This window comes from Aethalodelphis obliquidens, unplaced genomic scaffold (genome assembly GCF_003676395.1).
Source record: "Aethalodelphis obliquidens isolate GAN/ISIS:26980383/991018 unplaced genomic scaffold, ASM367639v1 scaffold9, whole genome shotgun sequence".
NCBI lineage: Eukaryota > Metazoa > Chordata > Mammalia > Artiodactyla > Delphinidae > Aethalodelphis > Aethalodelphis obliquidens.
The window spans coordinates 38,298,166-38,319,311 of record NW_020837953.1 but is presented as its reverse complement, the minus strand read 5'-3'; the positions used below and the strand labels follow the sequence as shown (position 1 = coordinate 38,319,311).

Genomic DNA, 21,146 nt, shown 5'->3' with positions numbered 1-21,146 from the left:
GGAAAAAAGACAAGCAGGAATTCTCCTTAGCAAAGACATCTATAATTCTATTTTGGGGACAGCTACACGGTGAACACTTAACATTTAATGTAAACCAGTTATTTATGTTATGAACCAATGGACAAATGAATTCTCTAAAATATAATTACTTTAATCTTTAAGAACATTAGCTGGAAAGAGGAAGAGGACAGCAGAAGATATGAAAGGTGGAAGGAGAAAGGGGAGTACAGGCACTGAGGCTCAGGTCCATTCAGTGGTCAGGGAGGAGACCAGAGATCACGAGCTTGATGAGAAGGCGGAAAGAGTTCTGTTTCGGCCAGTCCACCACGCTGGCGGCGGCAACCGAGAACCTCTACCTATGTGAAAGGAAGCAATAATAACAAAGAGAAAGAAGAGAAAGCAGAGCAGACAAGTGGGGAGGAGCAGAAACACCCTGCTCGGGATCTGAGGCCAGCGCAGCAGGGCGAGGGGCGCAGGGGACGCTCACTCACTTGCCGCAGCCAGTTGTTGTGGCCCAGCTTGAGATCCAAGGGGGAGGTCCTCTTCCCCCGACGACTCAGGAACTGCTTCCACCGCCACACGTACTTCTCAGTCAAATAGAGATGGTGGAGCTCTGATTTGCTGGGGGACTTCCCGTTGCCATCGATCCCTGGCAGGCAAAGGGGTGCAGGGAGAGGTAAGGAGAAGAAAGGGACAGAAAGGGGGGGATTGTGGGGCTGCTGGGATGGGGTAGGAATGACCGATTTCTCAAGTCTTGAAGAGACAGACACACCTCTGATAGGAAGACACTTCTTCCAGGCTTCATAGGATGCCTTGGGGTCTCTCTTGAGCCAGAGCTGAGCCTGGGCATGGATCTCATTGCAGTATGGCTTAACTGTGGTAAGGGCCTCGACAGGAACATCCTGCAGGAGGAAAGCGGACAAGGTGAGAGAGCCTGAGGGCACATCTGAGCCACAGCTGCAATACAATAGCACTGGCACCCCAAGGGGACATATGCAAAGGCAAGAATGTTGAAGGATCAATAGTCATGTCTTTTATGCCCCCATATGTTCCTTTAAAGCATTTTGATCTAATTTAGCAGTAGCAACTCCGTGCTGAGCTTAGGGTCACTGACTTTGACTGTGCAGGATAAGGTGTAACTGGCTTCCTGCAGACAGTCTTATAGCCACATATACTAATTCCTATCCCAAGGCTGATTTGTAGTTTCCCAAACATAAATCTTCAAGGGGTCACTAAGCAGTCTCCAGAATTTAAAGAGCCATAACTAATCCCAAGGAGCCTACACAGCAGAGCCCCAGGACTCTGGGTTCTCAAACTTTTTGACCTCAGGATCCCATTACTCTTAAAAATTACTGACTCCAGGGCTTCCCTGGTAGCGCAGTGGTTGAGAGTCCGCCTGCCGATGCAGGAGACACGGGTTCGTGCCCCGGCCCCGGAGGGTCCCACATGCTGTGGAGTGGCTGGGCTTGTGAGCCATGGCCGCTGAGCCTGCGCATTGGGAGCCTGTGCTGCGCCAACGGGAGAGGCCACAGCAGTGGGAGGCCCGCGTACCGAAAAAAAAAAAAAAAATTACTGACTCCAAAGAGTTCTTGTGTGTGTAGCTCTCTCCATCAATATGTACCTATTAAAAATTAAGGTTCAGCAATTCTTAAAATATTTATGAATTCATTTAAAAGTAAGAATAAATCCATTACCTGGCAACCTAAATAACATTTTTTATATTTTCCAAAACAAAAATAATCTAGAGAAAAGAGTTGCACTGCTTTATATTTTTGAAACTGTTTAAAGACTGCCTTAATAAGACAGCTGGATTCTTATACCTGCTTCTGAGTTCAAACTGTTGTGATATGTTGTTTGAGGTGAAGTACTACTCACACAGATATTTAGTTGGAAAAAAGAATATTGTAATAGGTTTTTCAATTAATTGTGGATTTTTTCTTTAATACTAAACCAAAATTTAACAAATTATAGGTTCGTAAAGACTGGCTAGAATGAGGAATCTGAAACCAATCAATAAATGTTTCGTATTCCATTCCACTAAAATTCATCGTTTACTCTCACATGATTCGGTAACATGTACTGGTCGTTTGGAAAATACTGGTTCACCAAGTTACGTCAATTCCTCTTTAAGTGATAAGCTCACTTTATTCACTTCATAAGAAAACGTCTACCAAACACCCAATTCTGAACAACCACAATTTGCCCATCAGCCCTCCTTTCAAGCACAAACAGGGTTCCATGAAAAGAGCAACTCGTTCAGCCTGCAGCACAGTCACACAAGTGCTTTTCCCCAGGACAGCCGCTGCGCTACAGTGCGCCAGGGCACTGTCTCTGGGCCTCGCACATCGTCTTGCTGAATATTAAAAAGATTAGCTGGCCTTCCCTGGTGGTGCAGTGGTTAAGAATCCGCCTGACAACGCAGGGGACATGGGTTCGAGCCCTGGTCCGGGAAGATCCCACATGCCGCGGAGCAATGAAGCCCGGGCGCCACAACTACTGAGCCTGCACTCTAGAGCCCGCGAGCCACAACTACCGAAGCCCACGTGACTAGAGCCTGTGCTCCGCAACAAGAGAAGCTACCGCAACGAGAAGCCCGTGCACCGCAACGAAGAGTAGGCCCCGCTCACCACAACTAGAGGAAGCCTGCACGCAGCAACGAAGACCCAACACAGCCATAAATAAATAAATTAAATAAATAAAATTTTTTAAATCATTTAAAATAAAAGATTAGCACTCAGGAGTCAAGATTTACTAAAATTAACCTGCGAGGCTTCATCAAGGACACTCTAGAGGGAAAGTGCACGGCAGGGAAGAGCACGGCTCTGAGTGGAGCTGGGCCCACAGCCTCTTCGTGCTAAGCCTCCAGTGGCCTCACCATCACTGACTTGGCACCATCAGCACAAATGCCACGAAACAGTGAAGAGGGCAAATCACGTCTTAGGGTAATGATGAAAGCAATGTTGACCTCACAGATTCCCTGGGAGTCTTGGGAACACCCAGGGATCTATGAGCCAAACTTTGAGAACTGCTGCTCTCTTTAGGCTAAAACTAAGCAAAATGTGAGGCTTCAGTGCTCAGAGAGTAAGAACCCTGTGGAAATCTTTTACCTCACACCGTGGGAAAAATGACAGTTACGTGGGGATGAGGTTCCTCTTTTCAATCAACAACCAATTTTTATTTGCTGAGACTTAGCTCTGAGGCGAAGTAAACCTTCATCAAAGGGAAGGAAGCGGGGTCTGAGGACTGTCCGGGCAGACCAGGGAAGGGAAACAGAGTAAACTGTTCATTGCCCAGCTTCCTCCCTACTGCTTACTACTCAGAATCCTACAATGAAGACTTCATTTCCCACCAAGGGATTCCATCAGGATGGAGCAGGAAGGAGAATGGCCCAAGGACTACAAAGATGGATAAGAGGCACTGACGGTCTCAGGCACGGCCAAGGGAAAGAATTACAGCCCGACTGGTGTAAGCAAGTTCATCTGTGGCTAGGCCATTTTAGGATTAAAAACTTGGCTTTATTCATTCACTTAACAATGATTTGCTGAGTGGCTATTATAATGCTAGACACCACGCTATGCACTGGACATAAAAACATCTTAGTAAGACAATCCCTGGATTCGAGGAGCTCATAGCCAGCCTAGCAGAGAACTGGTTAATTGAAGGAGCAGCTGACAAAATGAAGGCGAGCATTCCAGGCAGAGGAGACACCATACAGCCACAAGTAACAGTTATTAAGGATTAACATGGGCCAGACACTGCTCTGAGCACTTGACCTGCATTAAGTCATTTACTCTTCCCAACACTTCAGGTGGAAGCTGTATTCCCATTTTATAGATGGGGTAACCAAGCAACCTAAGTTAAATAACATGCCCAAGTCACAGTGCTAGTGAATGGAAGAGCTGGGATTTGAAATCAAGAGGTCTGCCTCAGAGCCCAGGACTTCCACCACTGCGCAAAACTGCACGTACAAAGGCACAGGGGTAGGAAAGAACACTGTGTCCTCTGGGAGCTGCGAGTCATCTGACGGGACCGGAGAAAGAGGCAGTCCTCCACGGCTAACCACTTTGTTCTACGCGTTTGTATTTCTGTGTTTGTTTTTCTCTTGAGTTCCCTCTGAGAAACATTCCTTCTCAAAAACCCCAACCCATCTCCGCTGAACTGCCGCAAAGGAAGCATCGGTACCGCCCAGGGAGAGCGAGTTCAGGTGAGCAGAGGCCTTTAGAGGCAGGTCAGGTGCTGGCCAGGGCCTGCACCCCGCCCTCCCTCTTGGCCCCGTACCTTGTTCTTCTTGCTGGTGGGAGCAGGTGGTTTAATCAGCTTCTGCAAGATCCGCAGGCACATGAGGGTAATGTTCTCAACAACCACGGGAGTCTTAATGTTCACGGCCATGAGGAAAAGGCTGAGTGCTGGGCAGAGGAAGGAAAGGCAGAGTCACATGTGATCATAGAACACATCACGCCTGCCGTGGCAAGGCTGCCCAAGCACAGCTTCCCCTGCCCTCTCCCGCCCTGCGCCTAGGACTGCGCCCTGAAGCCTCCTCTCCTTTCTCTGGCAAGCTGCTAACCAGACGTCCCCCCAAACTCACCACAGCGTAAGCGGAGCTCCCAGCAGCTGTCCTCCTTCGAGATAGAGTCTGTCAGCAACAGCATTTCATACTGAAGGCTACTTGCCTAGAAGGCCAACAGGAACAGACATGAGTAGAGGAGGGTCTGCAGGGTCAATCCCAGGACTAGGGCTCACGTCCATGCTCAGATCCAGGGACTCAGCATTAGAACGTCTGGTCACAGGTGGACCATCAGAGGGACAGTGGAGAGATGGAGACCCTCCACAGGGCCAACCACTCATTTCTCTTCTCTCTGAGGTTGACTCTGACCTGGGAAAATCTTTGTGGGACATGAGCTCTGCAAATGTGCCGCTCCCTCCCTCCCTCTCGTCTCTGCAAACGAGACCGGCGGGGAGGAAGCCGAGGGAATGAAGGCAGAGAGTGAGGAGACGGCCAGCCTGCTCACCAGATCAGGATTGGCCCAGTGGCCCTTCAGGGCTGTGGAGACTTTGCCAATAATCAGGTCGTTCATTTGCTGGGTGGCCTCTGGATTGTCCCTAGGGAAGCAGAGAAAGGAGTCCTGTTATTCACCATTGGCTGTGTCCCTCCTTTGCACTTGAAGGAGCCCAGAGAAAAGGAAATCAATGTCTAGGGCTACCCAGCCTTCCCAGGGGCAAGAAGACACACTAGCCCCACAAAACCCTGCTGTGTAAAAAAAAGGGCACGCCCCAGCCGCCTTTCCTGGGAGGAGACGCCGACTGAGAACAGAGCAGCACTGACACACGGGGGATTTTCTCCCCAGCCCACATCCCAGGCTGCACAGCCCCCAGACACTGCCTGGTGTGTCAGTCTCCAGAATCTAGATGTCCACCCTCAGCCTTGGCCACAACTCTTTCCTCATCTTCGCCAACTGCCCTCACTTCATTTCCCACAAGGCATCCACATTTCCCATCTGTGTCCCTTTGTAATAATGTATATTTTAATAATAAAAAAACCCCACGAATTGTGTCACATCCCTTTCTTGCTTCCCAACGTGTCTTGAATAAAATCCAAGTTCTTATAATGGCCTACGAGACCCTGCAGGATCAGGGCCCTGGCGATCTCTCACTAAATCCCCTCCCCTTTGTTCCCCAACTGGTATCCTTCACTCCATGCACAAGGGCTCCCCCGCCCCTCACACCCCGGGCACACCCCTGCCTCTCCTCCTGACACTTGCTATTTCCTCTGTGTGCTGCCCGCGCCTTCAGTATCTGCATGACTTGCCCCCTCACCTCACGCAGGGCTCTGCTCAAGTATCACCCCTCAGAGGTCGTCCTTGACCACTTTATCCTCCGCAGCAACCCCACCCACAATCAGAGTTGCCATCCCAGCTGTACCACTCTTCACATCTAATCTCCTGACACTGTACCGTGTAATTACCTGTTTACTGCCCTTCTCCCCTCTAGAACGTAAGCTACATGAGTGCGGGGACTTTGTTTCATCTACCACTGTATCCTCAGAGTTTAGAACGGTGCCTAGCATTCAGCAGATGCTCAATAAATATTGGTTAGATGAGTGAATAAGTAATACAGCAAGTAATACTTACCAACCAGCTAACATGTTCCAGAACTTATGCAACATACTCAGTAAATAATCCAAATCCAGCTGTGGGTACTGTATGGGCACAGACTAAGTACTCCACAAATATGAGTTATTACTTGCATGAATTATGTTAGTCTATCCTCACCACAAGCCTTTAAGATATTTGCCACTGTCAGTATTTCTCAGATAAGGAAACCTTAGGCTCAGAGAAGTTAAGAAATGTGTCCAAGGCACGTAGTACAAAATATCCGATACTGGGTCTTTCTGATCCAGATCCAAGCTCTTAATCCCTAGGCTCCACTGCTCCAACTGCCTTCCTCTGTGTGAGTCTTGAGTCCAAGTGCCCCGCTGCACCCTTCTCCTCCCTCACCAAAACTCAGAAACTGCTTCCTCAGCAAACCCCACTGGTACCAACCAAGTACAAGCCAAACATACTACCTACACAGAAACCCGGGCTTCAAATGCTCCCCAAGTTTGTTCAGCTATACCCAGGACCTCTTCCCATTTTTTTTCTCTATTATAAGCTAGCGAAGCTGTTTGGCAGGGAGAAGCACGGTTCCGTGCACCCTCTGGTGCTCCCAGCACCGCTGCCGCCCCCACCAAAGCACGAGCAGGCATGACCGGCCCCCATCACCACGGCGCAAGCTCTGACCGGGTCAGGAGGCACATGAGCTGGCGGACCTCCTCCCGCATGGCCGCAGAGCCTCTGCGAAGATTATAATCAAAGAGCTCCCTGATGAGGCCCTGGGAGACAAGGATGTGCCTCAGGGCGGGGTTGGTGGCCAGGGCCCGGAGCAGGGTGATACAGTGCTCTGTGACGGCCGAGGCGCAGCCGTAGCACTTGGTGGAGGATGTGTGGCCACAGCCCAGGACGGACAAGGCGCGGTACTGGCTGGCAGTGAAGGTGGGCTGCACGGAGGTCCGAGATGATTTGGTGGCTGCTTCCCTCTGCTGAAGGTCGTATTCCAGCAACTCTTTGCGTGAAGCAAAAACTTTCTAAGGAAAAAAAAAAGACAAAGGAGAAAGAAATCAGCAATTAAAATAAAGAAAAAGAGGAAGTTAACTAGAAATCAGCTTTGGTTTGAAAAAACACTTTACATGCATTATCTAATTTAGCCCTCTTGATAACCTTACCAGTTAGATACTTTATCCCCATTTTATAGAGGAGGAAACAAGCTTAGAGGGGTTGGCTTGACCAAAGTAAGTGGCAGAGTTAGAACTCAGCCTCTGATCACAGGCCCACGCCCTTAACTCCCACGTAACACTGTCTCATAAAGAACAAAGTCAGGAACGTAGGCACGTGTAGCAAAGATGGCACACCAGCAACTTAAGGGACAAGGACCCTGGCTCCTCTTGTCTGCGGCTAGCCTTCCCTCCCATGGGGGTGGGGTCTGTAACATGCCATCCACCGTATGGCCCACCCTGGTTGACTGGAGTTGGTGTGCCCTACCCTTCAAGCCTGCAAACACGTCTATCAGAAAAAACAGGAACAAAACCTTGGCACCTTATTTTTTTAAAACCAGTTAACCCCTCTACTAAAAGATGGGCTGTGAATGGTCAAGAAAAACACATCTATAATAATCTCCGTTATTCTGTTTTCCGGAATGAACTCAGCTCTCTACCGAGCACCCAAAACCGCTGTGGGAGAGAAGCTATGCGGCTGGGCAAGGGCACCCCCGGAGCTGAGCTGCTGGGGGAGAGCAAAGAACTGCTTTGGAAACGACATCGATAACACACGACAAAGCACACTGTCCAGCTGCTCCCATTTCTCTACCTGGATGATTTTGGAGAGTTCATCGAAAGAGTTCTTGCAGTCTCCACAGTACTCCTGTGCCAACTGCAGGATGTACCGGTTCACACTGGCTGAGGTGGAACTGATGCCCCCAGCCGTCCCCGAGTCATCCTGCAACCAAGAGGGAAGCTGTCAGCCTTCCACCATGAGATGGCCTCACCCAGGGGCTAGTCTTCTGCTTCTGACCCAGAACCCTCTCCAAATGTCCCTCCAGCTTTGGACTACCTGCGGCTTTTCAGGAGCTGCCTCGTTCACTTTGCAGAGCAGGTTCTCCAGCTGTGGCCGATGTCCCATCAGCTGGTGATACACTCGATCTGCTTTGTCCAGAAGTGTGTTGATGTTGGAAACAGCCTAGACAGGAAGAGACAGGGGCGTGCGTGAAGGCTCGTCAGCATGAAGGTTTTCCCTGAGTGATCGGTCAGGGACCTCTAGGTCAGGTACTGTGTTTCATACGTTATTTCTATTCTTCACAATAATCCTGTGGGGAGGGTATGTTATTTTTAATAATACACAACGTATACGATATACGTATAAATAAACAATGCTGAGAGCAGTGACTTATGCCAGGTCACACAGTACTAAAAAGCACAGGTGGAACTGGAACTTTCAACCTTCTGACTCCACAGCCAGGTGTTCTTTTGCTTTGCCAGGCTGCTGCTGCTAGTGACTATCCTGACAGTTCCCCCCTCTTCCCTGTCCTCCCATATCCAGTCCCACCACATCAGGCTGGCAGAGAACTAGCCCCTGGACAAGCCAACAATGAGGGAAGGCCAGCAGCTGCAATTTGAAGCAGCCTGTGGAACAAATGCAGGGCAAGTCACCCCACTTCTACCTGCCTTTCCAAATCTTGTCATTTGTCGCTTGAGATATTCTAGTTTCATTAACATGTCTCCAAAATCCTACACAAACCATGTGTTCCAATATATCTGTCTTATTTGTTGCCACTCAAAAGCTGAGCCCTGAAAACAGTGCTGAGTTGAGAAAACTTCAGCTAGAAGGAAAAGCACACTCCCCACATCAGCTCAGTCCACAGCTCAGATCAAAGCCCTGCTGAGTCTCGGACGGAGGCGGCCTTACCTTCTTCCGGTCTTCTTCATTCTCAATGGGATCCACTGCACAGCAAGGCTTGGCATAGAGCATGAAGTCGAAGCGAGCGTATTTACAGAAGCCACAGGCATTGCACAGAAAGGGGTCCTTTTCATCATAGTTGATGGATCTGAAAAACCATAGTGATTGGGTCAGGGGGCAGCAGAGGATTTGTAGGGAGAGGAGATGGACCGTGCCACGTCTATACACTGCAAACTATTGCAGGGACTCTCGGAGGGGCAGCAGCAAATAGGCGAGGATGACTTAAGCAACCAGGTAACAAGAAAGGGAGACCCAGAACCAAACCTAGGGACCCCAGCACCACCCACCACTGGATGGTCTCGTGAATTCACATGCATGCGCACGCCCACACACACCCCACTCTTCCCCTTCCCTCCCGTTTTCCACCCTTGAACTCTGCACTCTACATACCCATGATCCTGTAGTTATTATGAGGGCACCACACAATGAAATTGAGCACAAGGAGACTCTTACAGAAAAATACAAGGAATGTGCCTGGCCTGGGTGACAACCACTCACTTACCTGCATTTGTGACACTGGTAGACATTCTCTCCACAGTTGCCGCAGACCCCTGGGTTGGCAGGAACTGAGGCACTACAGCGTGGGCACTGCAGGGTCTCCGTGGAGGCCTGATAGTTTTCATAGAAGTCTGCAAACTCAATCATCAGGTTGGAAGCCACTATTGGCAAAGGCAGATCGATCTTCACCTCTGTCTGCCCGGGGGTCAGCTGAACCTTCTTGGCTTTGTGCCAGCGAGCCGGCCTAGGAGAGACAGTGTCAGACAGAGGGGCAGATGGCCTAAGAGCCTCTCACAAGACCCTCAGCAGTGACAGTCCGATGAGACGAAGAGAAGACTGTCCCTACCTATTCTTCTAAGGCAATTAAGTCTAAGGAAAGGAAATCTGGCAAATAAAAGCAACTTAATTTAAAAAATGTTTCCTCTATTCTTTCTCTCTTAAAAAAAAAAAGGGGGGGGAGAACATACAGGTGCTTTAAGACATTATATATGATAATTTTTGATACTCCAGAAAAACAAGGGAATGCACATCAAGGGAAGATATTACTCCAAGAGCATGCCACGCTGAAGCCTGGAATCCCAAGAGGTACCGTGATGACGACTGCCATGAGTTCCTATCAAGACAACTACCTTGGAAGGATAACACTCAGGTTGCTTTAGAGAGGCAGAGGGACATACCAGGATCCGGACTAACTGCCAAGTAGAGTCAGAAAGAGTAAAGGCATGGGATAATTTAGAGGTAATTATATGAATACGATTAGAGCTAATATTTACTGAGCACTTACTATGCGTCAGGCTCTGTTCTCAGCACTTCACATATACTAACACATTTAATCCTTAAAATAACACCTTGAAAGTGTGTAATTTTTACAGTTAAGGAAACTTTTATACATTTTACAGTTAAGGAAACTGAGGCTACGTAAATTCTACAAGGGATGTGAACCCACAGTCTCATTCCAGAGTCTGAGGTCTTTACCAGCAGCTACGCTGACTCTACACAACAAAGAATCAAATCCACCTTCTCCAGAGGGAACTGGGTCATCCCAATGAGCAGCTTCTACTTGCAGATCATCAACGTTAACTATGCTTTTCAAACGACAAAGAGAAAACTTCCTTTAAGCAGAGCTCCTGTGGCCATTTGTTCATGTGGTACACGCTAGCTTTATGCTACTTTTAGAGTAATACCAACACTTCCATTCTATGCACAGAGCAGCACTCCCTGTAGGTCTAAACATTCAAATAGCAACTACTTATATTCTCTGCCTAACATAAATGCCTGAGTCTTCAACAACAAGTGGTCTGTCTCTGTAAAAGCTGACACTATATAACCCATGCTAGTGTCTTCTTTGGCCCATATACAACATGCCTTGAGATTCAGATGTTGGGACAGATAAGCTAGAAAGATCCAACATCAGTATACGTAGAGGGAATGCACCATGCAGAAATGGAAGGACTTCAAACTAGAGAACCTCCTTGAGAAATACTACCTGCTCTGTGAACAAGAGAACAGTGTCTTAATCCAAGAAACAACTACTTCCCCTATAGAATCGTCTATCTAAAAATAGAACCGCTCTAGTTAACATGGGTATGAGAAGCCTAGAGTCCCCCTCACTCAGCTTCCCTTCAGGCTGTTGAAGGTCTTAGACCCTGAGGGCTCCATGGGACATAATTTCAAAATAGTTTTCGTCAGCATCCTTAAGAACTGGTGTTTCACCTGTGTCCTTCAGCCATGACCTAAGGAGGCAAGAGGACATACTAGGCCTCCAGGAATGTGCTGCTTTACCTGATTCCAGCAATCAAAGGCAACAACTGGTATTGAGCCTCATAAGCCTGCTGCCCCTCCCCAAGTCTGAAAAGCCCGTACTTGTTTTTCAGCTCCACGATGGCCTGCACAGTTCGGTTGTTGTAATAGAGGTTGATAGTCCGCACCATCTTGGTCCGTTTCAGGTCCCCAATTTTCACTGTCACTTTGCTGATGGTGTGGCTGCCAATGAGCTTCACAACCTGCTGGGTGGTGGTGTACCTTGTGTCCACTTTAATGGAAGACAGCTTGATATACTAAATGCAAAAGTAAACACAAAACAGTGTGTTAGTTCAAGGCTAACGGCTCATCCTGTCCTCTTCAAAACTCATCAGTGTAACCCACTCTTCATCCATGGATGAAGTTTCTATTTAAGGTAGCAGGGCAGGTAAGGATTAATACAACTGCAACCAACCACTGGGAGAGGGATGCCTATGCAGTAATAATCAACCTCTAAAAACAAGAAACCCACTGGCCCTGTAAGCCTCGGGACTGTCCATGTTAAAGATGTCACTTACACAAAACGGCACTTCTGGATTATTACACACAAGGCAGGGATCACTCTCCAGGTAATAGCCATCAAACTCCACTAGGCCAGACAAGGTGCTAAGGAAGAAAGCAGTCTTAGCATAAGGAGATTTTCATTTTAGGAAGCATGGAGCTTCACAAAGAAGCCATGAGAAAACCATGGCTCCATATTCCCCAAGGCAAGCTCCACTCTAGTGAGAACACAAGGAAATGTGAGACATCCCAACAGAGTTAAGTCACAGGAAGGGAATTTCAACGGAGTGACCTTAGACGTTCCCTATTTCTGAGCTGTTCTGAGGTCACAGGAATCCTAAATGTTACATTAAAATCTGACTCAAAGAAGAGTCACAATTAAATTTACTAAAAAATCACTGAATTGTACACTTGTAATGTGTAAATTTTGTTGTATGTAAATTATACCCCAATAAAGTTTGGAGAAAAAAAAAGAACAGTCACTAATAAACCAGGGAAATAATAAACTGACCGTTTAGCCAACAGTGTCTTCCAAAGTTTTTTTTTTTTTTTAATGCAGCCATTTCTGTAAACTTGCCTTATGTGATTTACACTTAGACCCCTGAAAACTAGAGACCTTCTTAAATCATTGCTTACCAAACCCTAATTCAGCAGTTACATTTTGAGCACCTTCTATGCACAAGGCCCCAACTACAAGGGAGGGATTCAAAGACCAACTAGACAGGAGCGTATTGATTCATAAGTAAGAGCCAATCAATGTGGAAATAGCAACTGGACTGTTGACCGAGCTTCAAATAGGAAGAAAGCAGAACAAAACTCACTTGTAAATGTTGGAGTTGGGATGGTTGGTAAGAATGTGGTTCTGAGTACGAAGAATCTCCACAGCCTTCTGTGAATATTCTTTCAACTGAAAACAGAAGTCAATATAGGACCAGAATCAAAGCCCAAGGGAAAGTCTTACTGGCAAAGACTTTTCCTCTGCTTTCTAGCTGATACCTCCCTAGAAGTAGCAGCCCTCATTCAGAATCAAACAAAGCTGAGCCTAACTCCTAGTCATTTAAAGGATTCTATCTTCTTTAGTAGTTTCCACGATCTTAGTGACAGCCCCTCTTTCTATACCTTGTGGAGGGAGAGAAATTTTATTATTATGGAGAAGCCATGAAATGGTTATCTAATTGCAAAAACACGTTGGATATGTGATCAGGACTGCCAGGAAACCCAGAGGAGCACTTTCTTTCCCAAGCAACTTTAATGAGTTGCATTTTCTTCCCCACTTTATCTACTTCTATTGGCTAAGCCAAATTCAGACTATACTTATTTGCTAGTGTATATTATCTAGGTGGCATACATACTGGGAGTGCTTAATATATATTTAAAAGAGATTTCATATATGTACTCCCATGTGGGTTGATCATAACGTTCTTAACTCAAGATAAAAAAGGTTAAAATGTGGCCAAGTTAGCCTCTCCAACCGTCAATCATCTGTTACCTTCTTCTCTGTTTGTGGGGTTTTCAAGGAGAAATATCCTAGTAGGTCCACAAATTGGGCAGCCTTACGACCGTAGGCTGGGAGTTCTGGCCATATAGACCACATCAGATCTAGCAGGAGCTCCTGTTGAGATTTGCTAGAGTTTCTGTAGATAAATGACAGCTCATATTATAAGCAGCAGAAAACCCTGAGGTTCCTTTATTTATCAACAAGGCCCAGGTACCGTTTTGGAGATGTATCTATTTCCCCACAACTATGGGTTAAGTTTGAATGGCTCTACTGTTCTTTTGACAATCAACCTTAACAGATGTAGCATGATCCTTTCCTGTCTTCAGGAGGTGATTTATTCCCACCATCTGACATCTCTCAATGGCAGAAACTGAGCTTTGTTACCCTAAAGAGTCAAGCCTGGTCATTTTACAAACTTGTAAACATAGCCTCCTTAGTGGAAAACAGATCATCTCTTGCTTCTGACATCAGTTTAATAGCCAAAAAGCAGATAACTCAATGAAGAAATCTGTAATAGTCAAGAGGATTCAGATTGGTGTAAATACTTATAGTACGGACGACCTTGAGTATGGAACATAGAGCCAAGACAGAACTGCTGATACATCACCCACTCTGGTCCCAGACCCACACAGTCTGCTAAAACTAAGCCCCGGACCCTACCTGTAGATATGCAGCGTCAGGCAGTGGGCCTGCCAGCGCACCGAGGAAGAATTGGACTCTAAGAGGAAGCAACGCAGAAACTGGACCAAGGTCTCCTTATCTGCAAATTTGTTCAGCTGGTTCACCAGAGCTGTGCACAGCTGATCCTCCTGGCTTCCTGAGCTCTCACCTGCAAGATCAAAGCAGGACTGAAGGGCTGAAAAGTAGGAATAAGTGGTCTAGGGTCCTACAGCCAGTGCTCAGGTGGAAAGAGAGGGAATTCTGTCCATGTTTTAAAGTTTCACCAAAATGGTTATGATTTGAAAACAACTTTCAGGGGCTTCCCTGGTGGCACAGTGGTTGGGAGTCCGCCTGCCGATGCAGGGGACGCGGGTTCGTGCCCCGGTCCAGGAGGATCCCGTGTGCTGCGGAGCGGCTGGGCCCGTGAACCATGGCTGCTGGGCCTGCGCGTCCGGAGCCTGTGCTCCGCAACAGGAGAGGCCACAACAGTGAGAGGCCCGCGTACCGCAGGGGAAAAAAAAAAAAAAACTTTCAGTTGCTTACTGAGAGACAAAAAGTCAGCCCCAGATATAATAATCCTACCAAAAAAAGTACCTCTACAAGCCTGGCACCGACAAAGATAGTCACATTGGAGAAGGAATTTCCTTTCAGAAGTTTGCTACCTACAACAGTCAACATTACCACAGACTGGCACAGAGAGATCTGAATAATTCATTGGGGAATGTGAACCTCAACTGCTCTCCACCCATCACCTGTCTCAGGCCTCCAAGGACCATGAAAATCAGGAACGCAGAAAAACGCTTTTGCCTTTCTGATGGCAAGGAATCAGCTAAAGCTCACTACAGTGTCCATTTGTAGAGCATTTACCAGTTTACAAGGCACATTTATAAGCATAGTTTCATTTAACACCGACAATCTCTCCACGAAGCAAGTGTTATTATTTCATATTAAAAGAAACTTGGGCCTAGTAAAAATGTATGGTGCACTTTGACATTTCCCGTTACAGACACTAGGTACGGAAGTCACACTCTTTAAGGTGTCACCTTCAACATAACTGAAAATGACACTAGAGGGCATTTGGGTTTTAGGTCCCTGTAAATCAGGATGAAAAACCTTTCAGAAGAAGAGAATGACAAACTTATGGTTACCAAGGGGGGAAGGGGGGAATGCAATGAACTGGGAGACTGGGACTGACATGCATACACTACTATGTGTAAAACAGATAACTAATGAGAACCTACTGTATAGCACAGGGAACTCTACTCAGTGCTCAGTGGTGAACTAAGTGGGAAGGAAATCTAAAAAAAGAGGGTATATATATATACGTATGACTGATTCACTTTGCAATACAGCAAGAAACTAACACAACGTTGTAAAGCAACTATATGCCAATAAAAATTAATTAAAAAAAAAAGAAGAAGAGAATGAACGATGTGCTCTCAGAGAGATAAGAACACATCACCCTGGTCACTGAGACAAGAAGGTGACCCTTACCCTCTTTCTCCTTTTCCTTTTCTTCTTTCTTACTCTTCTTTGTGGACGACTTTGACTGTGTTGTGGCTTGTCCAGAACCAGTGGCCACAGGGGCTGAGGAGGAGGAAGCACTGGAGGGCCCTGCCGAGGCCGCCAGTGCAGCGAGGACTTTGCTGCCACACAGAGCACAGGAGAGCAGCTGCAGCAGCACCGGAGACACGCCCTCATCCACCAAGAAGCTGACTTGGAGGAGGAAGTACAGGACAGCTGCAGGCAGAGGAGACAGGGGCTCAGCTCTGACACAACTGCGAGACTCACACACAAGAACGGGAGCACCTGCTCCAGACGCCAGGGCTGCCCTACTCCCACCACCTCCTTTGTCCAGGTCCTCTGCTGGAAGTTCCCAGAAGAATTTACACCCTCTTTGGAAATATCTGACAAGTACTGCAACAACTACACAGAGGCTGGCTCCCAGCCCCCACTCCTGTGAAGAAGATGATTCTCCTCCTTAGCTGACCACAACAATATGCAACAATACCGCACCCCACATTTTGTCTATGGACGCTTAGCAATCTTGTAAGTTTTTACTTGTCTTGTTTGCTGGGCAGAGTTCTGTCTATCTTGCTCATGGCTGTATCTCTAGAACCCAGTTTAACGCTTGGCATATAGTGGGCTTCGATGAACAGTTCTTGAAGGAATGAATGAGTAACAGCAACCAAAAGGAGAAGCACTGCTTACAGTCATCTTTGATGCAGAATTTCTGCCAGTTGATGGTTCGCTGGGCAGCAATCTCTGCACAGGCTTTCAGGTGCTCCATCTGAAATGGAAACCAATCACCAGAAACGACCCACACCCGCTGTCTTGAGGGGTCATCACCTCAGCTTTGGACTACAAACCCTCGCCCTCTGTGCAAGGTTGATCGGTGCCCCGGTGAACCTGGGGCCAAGGCCCAAACACTGAGCCTCCTACATTCAACGTCCCACCACACAAAGCCCTTTTGTTTTCAGGGATTCTTCAGACCACTCAATAATGCAGCAGGAAAGGTAGGTCATGACGTAAGACACTACAATCCAGTTTATTTTTTTCTTGCTAAAAGCATAATAGTAAGAACACTGGATTAGGAGTCTTTAACACTGAAGATGTTCTTCCTAGATGTTCCTATGCAATATATTCAATTTACTCCCCAAAGTCAAACAACTGATCTTAGGCGATAATACATCATTTCTTTAGTATTCAGGGACAAAAATGAGAGGTGCACAAATCCCGGGTTGATCCTGCCCACGACATGAGCAAATGACACTGGTAAAAAGCCCAAGCCACCCCTCCTCACAACAGAGGAACCACTGCCAGGTGGGGGCGGGACCAGGGAGGGGCAATCGCAGACCCTGAAGCCAAGTGCATGTGGTATAGCACCCAGGTGGGTATCATGGATCTACCCTGCTCGCAACCCTGGCCACGATGTTCTCAAAATACCGGAAAGCCCTGTGTGTGCTGCTCCATCCTATTACCCACTTGGCTGAGCCTCGTCCACAGCCTCCCCTGCCCTACCACACCACCCAACACCGGCCGTACCAGGCTGATGAGCGTGTCATACTGCAGGGCGGAGCCAGAGCTGGCTGTAACCACACTTGCCCGGAGGAAGATCCCCTGCTCCTCCAGCAGCTTCTTGATCCCGCGCACATGGGAGTCGAGGGTGTGCAAATCCCGGAGCTGGCGGTATTTCTCCTTTGACCCACAGATGAAGAGCAGAAGTTTGCGGACTTGCCGGCGCACAAATGGAGTTTGCTGGATCATCAGGTACTTGAGAGGAGAAACGACACAAAGAGTCAATGACTCTGGAACTGTATCTGTACCAGCCACAGCGCCTCGGGTTTTCATGAGCTGTTACTAAAACCTGGTAACACAGACCAAGCTACTTCCTTGCTGTCAAGCTAGGCCCTGGTGAGCTTTAGTATTCCTTACAAGGACCAGCAGAAAGACAGGCACAGAAAGGAAAACGTCAGAAAGGGAAAAGGAGCAACATGCCTGCCACTGCTCGTGGAGTACCTAGGAATCTATAGGAGGCTGGTCTGCACTCCAGCCCACCCAGAATGAACGCGTGAAGAAAAATAACATTCAGAATCTCTCTTTCAGGTAAAAGAGGTGGGGAAGAAGCTGCGCCGTTACATCTACATGACTTGAAATGGCTGTTTGGGGTTTGCTAACATTATTCTTCCCAGAGTTAATCTCATGCTTGCTGTGCAGGTTATTCAGCCATTTCCTCTCGGCTCCAAAGCCACCCCACCACACCCTGCTCTGTGACGTCCAGTCCAGAACTAAAGCTAACTGCGCTGTTTCTTGCCGGCTGGTCCCCTCTTAGGTTCTGCCAGTGGGGAGCACTGGAGGGACACCAAAAGGCAGGAGGGAGAGAAGGGACTTGCTCCTTCCCACCTGCCTGCCGTCCTAGGAGCAGCCCTTCACCCTAGCGGCCTCCAGCATCTCTTCAACAGTCAAGGACAAACCAGGTCCGGGCGGTCCTGTTCACCGGCTTCTTTTAGAGCTTCCAGACTCCACCACATCACACCCCTTCCGGGCTCCTGAGGTGCGAGCAGCAGCAGCCCCTCCTCAGCTCCGCCGGGCTCTCCTCTGCACTCGGGGGGCTGCTGCTGCTGCTGCTTGCGGCTACTACCCCTGTGTTACCACAACGTTCCCTTTTTATCTTTGCGGTTCTTCAGTGGCTGCTTAACCAATTCTCTATATTAAAATCTCTCAGTTCATTTAACTAGTATACTTTCTGTTTTCCAGGCAGAGTCCAAACTATTAAACTTGTCCATTATCACCACATGTGGGCGAAGGTAAGTGTAGAGAACCAAACACTAAAGTGGATGGCTTGCTCTGACACACATCTTCCACAGTTTCACCACATAGTACACTCTGGAGGGGCAAGACCTAAATGGTGGGAGGGACTCTGCTGGGGGAAATACCACATGATGCTTAGGATGCAAGGGAGCCACAAAGGCAGTCACAGCCGACGTGTCCTCTCCTCGACTGGGACCTTCACTCACCTCTGAGAGAAAGTAAAACCACGAATGATCAAAGACAGGAGGTGGGATTCGAGAATTGGTGTCAGCGATCTTTTTGATCTGGTATGGCAGCCTCAGTACCATCTCTGTGAGAAGCTGAGTGTAGGCCTCAAACACATCAGCAGCATGGCCCTGGGAGAAGAACATTTGTATAAGAACCTGTGATTGACAATTTCCCGACCGCAGTTAGGAAAAAGGCTGGTCTATTGCTCACTAGGAGAACCTCACACTGGAGATGGTAAATGGCACCTTTCAAAGCTGGAGCCTTCACCGACGGATAGTTCAGTTTACAAACCCAGGAAGACCCCAGGCTCCCGGGGGCAATTTCATTACATGCAAAGCTTATTGTGGAGGCAGATCTCACTGCTCTTTAAAGTTCTAACATTTCACTCTGGTTTTTGACACTGGATTGATTTTACTCTGCTTACACAAAAATTAGAATAGGAAAAAATTGAAAAAACAGTAATGGAGAAGGATTTCTGACTTTCTATGAGATGTATTCCATTCCCTAGAACCAAAGCTTTCCATGACAACAAGAAACATTCGTGTAACCAAGGGGGTGTCAAAGATCACTAAACTCAGTCGAGATCCTGGGCCCACACACAGAGGCAGGGGTACCGAGAGATTGAGGACAACGGAAACAACAGCTATCCTACAACCTGTGTGGTCCCCAGGAAGACACTGTGAGAGTCTGGGGGCATGTGTCCCACATATTCAATCACCAGCTGTTTATCAGATCTATGTCAAGCACTGGGCGTGTGAAGAGAAATAAAATATGGTCTTTGCTGATAGTCTGGAGGGGAAGACTCCACATGTGTGCACAGGGTGCTCTGGGACCCAGGGAAAGGCCATCTCGCTCAGACAGCAGAAAAGTGTGTTCTGGGAAAAGATCCAATACTTGAGCTGGGTCTTGAAGAAGGGCTAGGAGTTAACTGGACAGGGGAAGGAAGGGATGCAGAAGGAGAGGAAAAAATTTCTGAAGGGACAGCATGTACGCTGGGAGAGACACACAGATTAGCAGGGCTGCATGCAGGGGTGTTACAGTTGATGAAGTAGAGAGTTAGGTAGATAGCTGGATCGGCAAAGAACTTTTTGGCTGAAAAGTTATGGAAAACCACTAGAAGGTTATACAAAGAGAAGGACATGACCAGATTCACAATTTGTGCCCTGTTATACTCCCATACTATTCGAAGCAGTCCTGAGTATGCAATAAGCAGCACAGCTACCCCGGGCCGTCTTGCTCCACTACGTGGACTCCTCCAATGGAACAGAAATGGTAATAATAATTAACATTTATTGAGCACTGCTATGTGCTAGGCACTGCGCTTTACAAACATCACCTCATCCAATGCTCACAACAACTCTATAAAGCAGATACTACGTGTATGCTCATTTTCCAGGTGTGCCAACTGAGGCTTACTAAGGTTAGATAGAACTTCTCCAAGCTTCATGGCTGGTAAGTGGGAACACTTGTTCCTGAGGGACATGTTCCCAGACTCACCTGACCAGAAAACCCATCTTCTAAACTAGGGCATCCTGTAACAGCAGGGGGAGTATGTGACATCCTCGGCTCCTTCAGCGCTACTCACTGAGACTGAAGAGGACAGTGCCCTAGATGAGGGACAGGAGTGGTTCACTGCCCGGGGAAGGACCTCACCTTCACATACTGGCGGAGGAAGAATGGGCTCATGTCGGGTGGGGATGACGTAGTATGTGGTTTCAGCAGCTGGCTGGTAGCCACGGGTTCCTCATCGTTCTGCTGGCTCTTCCAGTACTCCAGCAGGGACTTGAGCACGTGCAGGCAGTAGTCCACAGCGCCAGAGCTCAGCAGGGCTGCTGCTGTGGCACTGGAGATGAGGGAAGATGACTGGGGAAAAACCAGGGAGAAGCTAAGAATGGCCTGCAGAACAGTGTGGCATTCAGCTGAGTGTTGGGGGTAGGAAACGCACTCACAACAGCCTTAGGAGAAGCTGTCATGGAACTGAGGGAGTCAGTCTCTTGAGTTAAAAGTTTCCCGACTAGGGGCTTCCCTGGTGGCGCATTGGTTGAGAGTCCGCCTGCCGATACAGGGGACATGGGTTTGTGCCCCGGTCCGGGAGGATCCCACGTGCCACGGAGCGGCTGGGCCCGTGAGCCATGGCCGCTGAGCCTGCGTGTCCGGAGCCCGTGCTCCACAACGGGAGAGGCCACAAAAGTGAGAGGCCCGCATACCGCAGAAACAAAACAAAACAAAACAAAACAAAAAAAACGTTTCCCGACTAACTCAAACATTTCCCCCACTCTTCTGAAGAGCAGCATGGTAAGAGAAAACAAAGGAACACCAGTTCCCAAATCTAATCTCCCTACACATATGTGCCAGAGGCCAAGGAGGCCAGGATTAGATAACCCTTCCACCTGCAGGGAAGAGTTTTCTCTTTCTCCTTGGGCAGCTAGAAAAGAAGCCCATTTATGTTAAAAAGAGAGAAAACTTTCCACTATAGGCACTTCTTTACAGCCCCACCCTCCTAGTAGGGGCTCTTTCCATAGAACCAGCTTCCAAAGGAGATGGGGTGAGTGATCACATGAACAGAAAAGCGGGAGAAAAGCTACTGTAAATAAAACCATTAGGAG

The 21,146-nt window shown here is 47.9% G+C and overlaps 1 protein-coding gene across 8 annotated transcripts in view; it reads right to left on the bottom strand.

Annotated features, from left to right (window-relative positions):
• The window catches only part of UBR4 (ubiquitin protein ligase E3 component n-recognin 4), a 127,023-nt gene that overhangs the window by 30,646 nt on the left and 75,231 nt on the right, over positions 1 to 21,146 (bottom strand). For all 8 annotated transcript variants that reach the window (XM_027109972.1, XM_027109971.1, XM_027109973.1 and 5 more), the window contains 20 exons: positions 20,194 to 20,403; positions 18,519 to 18,668; positions 17,047 to 17,274; positions 16,213 to 16,291; positions 15,496 to 15,741; positions 14,002 to 14,170; positions 13,333 to 13,477; positions 12,665 to 12,750; positions 11,861 to 11,948; positions 11,406 to 11,599; positions 9,547 to 9,786; positions 8,994 to 9,132; positions 8,142 to 8,267; positions 7,899 to 8,027; positions 6,777 to 7,120; positions 5,010 to 5,100; positions 4,586 to 4,670; positions 4,279 to 4,406; positions 773 to 902; positions 492 to 649 (listed from right to left, as the gene is read on the bottom strand). In XM_027109972.1, coding sequence (XP_026965773.1) covers positions 492 to 649; positions 773 to 902; positions 4,279 to 4,406; positions 4,586 to 4,670; positions 5,010 to 5,100; positions 6,777 to 7,120; positions 7,899 to 8,027; positions 8,142 to 8,267; positions 8,994 to 9,132; positions 9,547 to 9,786; positions 11,406 to 11,599; positions 11,861 to 11,948; positions 12,665 to 12,750; positions 13,333 to 13,477; positions 14,002 to 14,170; positions 15,496 to 15,741; positions 16,213 to 16,291; positions 17,047 to 17,274; positions 18,519 to 18,668; positions 20,194 to 20,403 — 3,165 coding nt within the window. The remainder of the gene's footprint in view (positions 1 to 491; positions 650 to 772; positions 903 to 4,278; positions 4,407 to 4,585; positions 4,671 to 5,009; positions 5,101 to 6,776; positions 7,121 to 7,898; positions 8,028 to 8,141; positions 8,268 to 8,993; positions 9,133 to 9,546; positions 9,787 to 11,405; positions 11,600 to 11,860; positions 11,949 to 12,664; positions 12,751 to 13,332; positions 13,478 to 14,001; positions 14,171 to 15,495; positions 15,742 to 16,212; positions 16,292 to 17,046; positions 17,275 to 18,518; positions 18,669 to 20,193; positions 20,404 to 21,146) is intronic.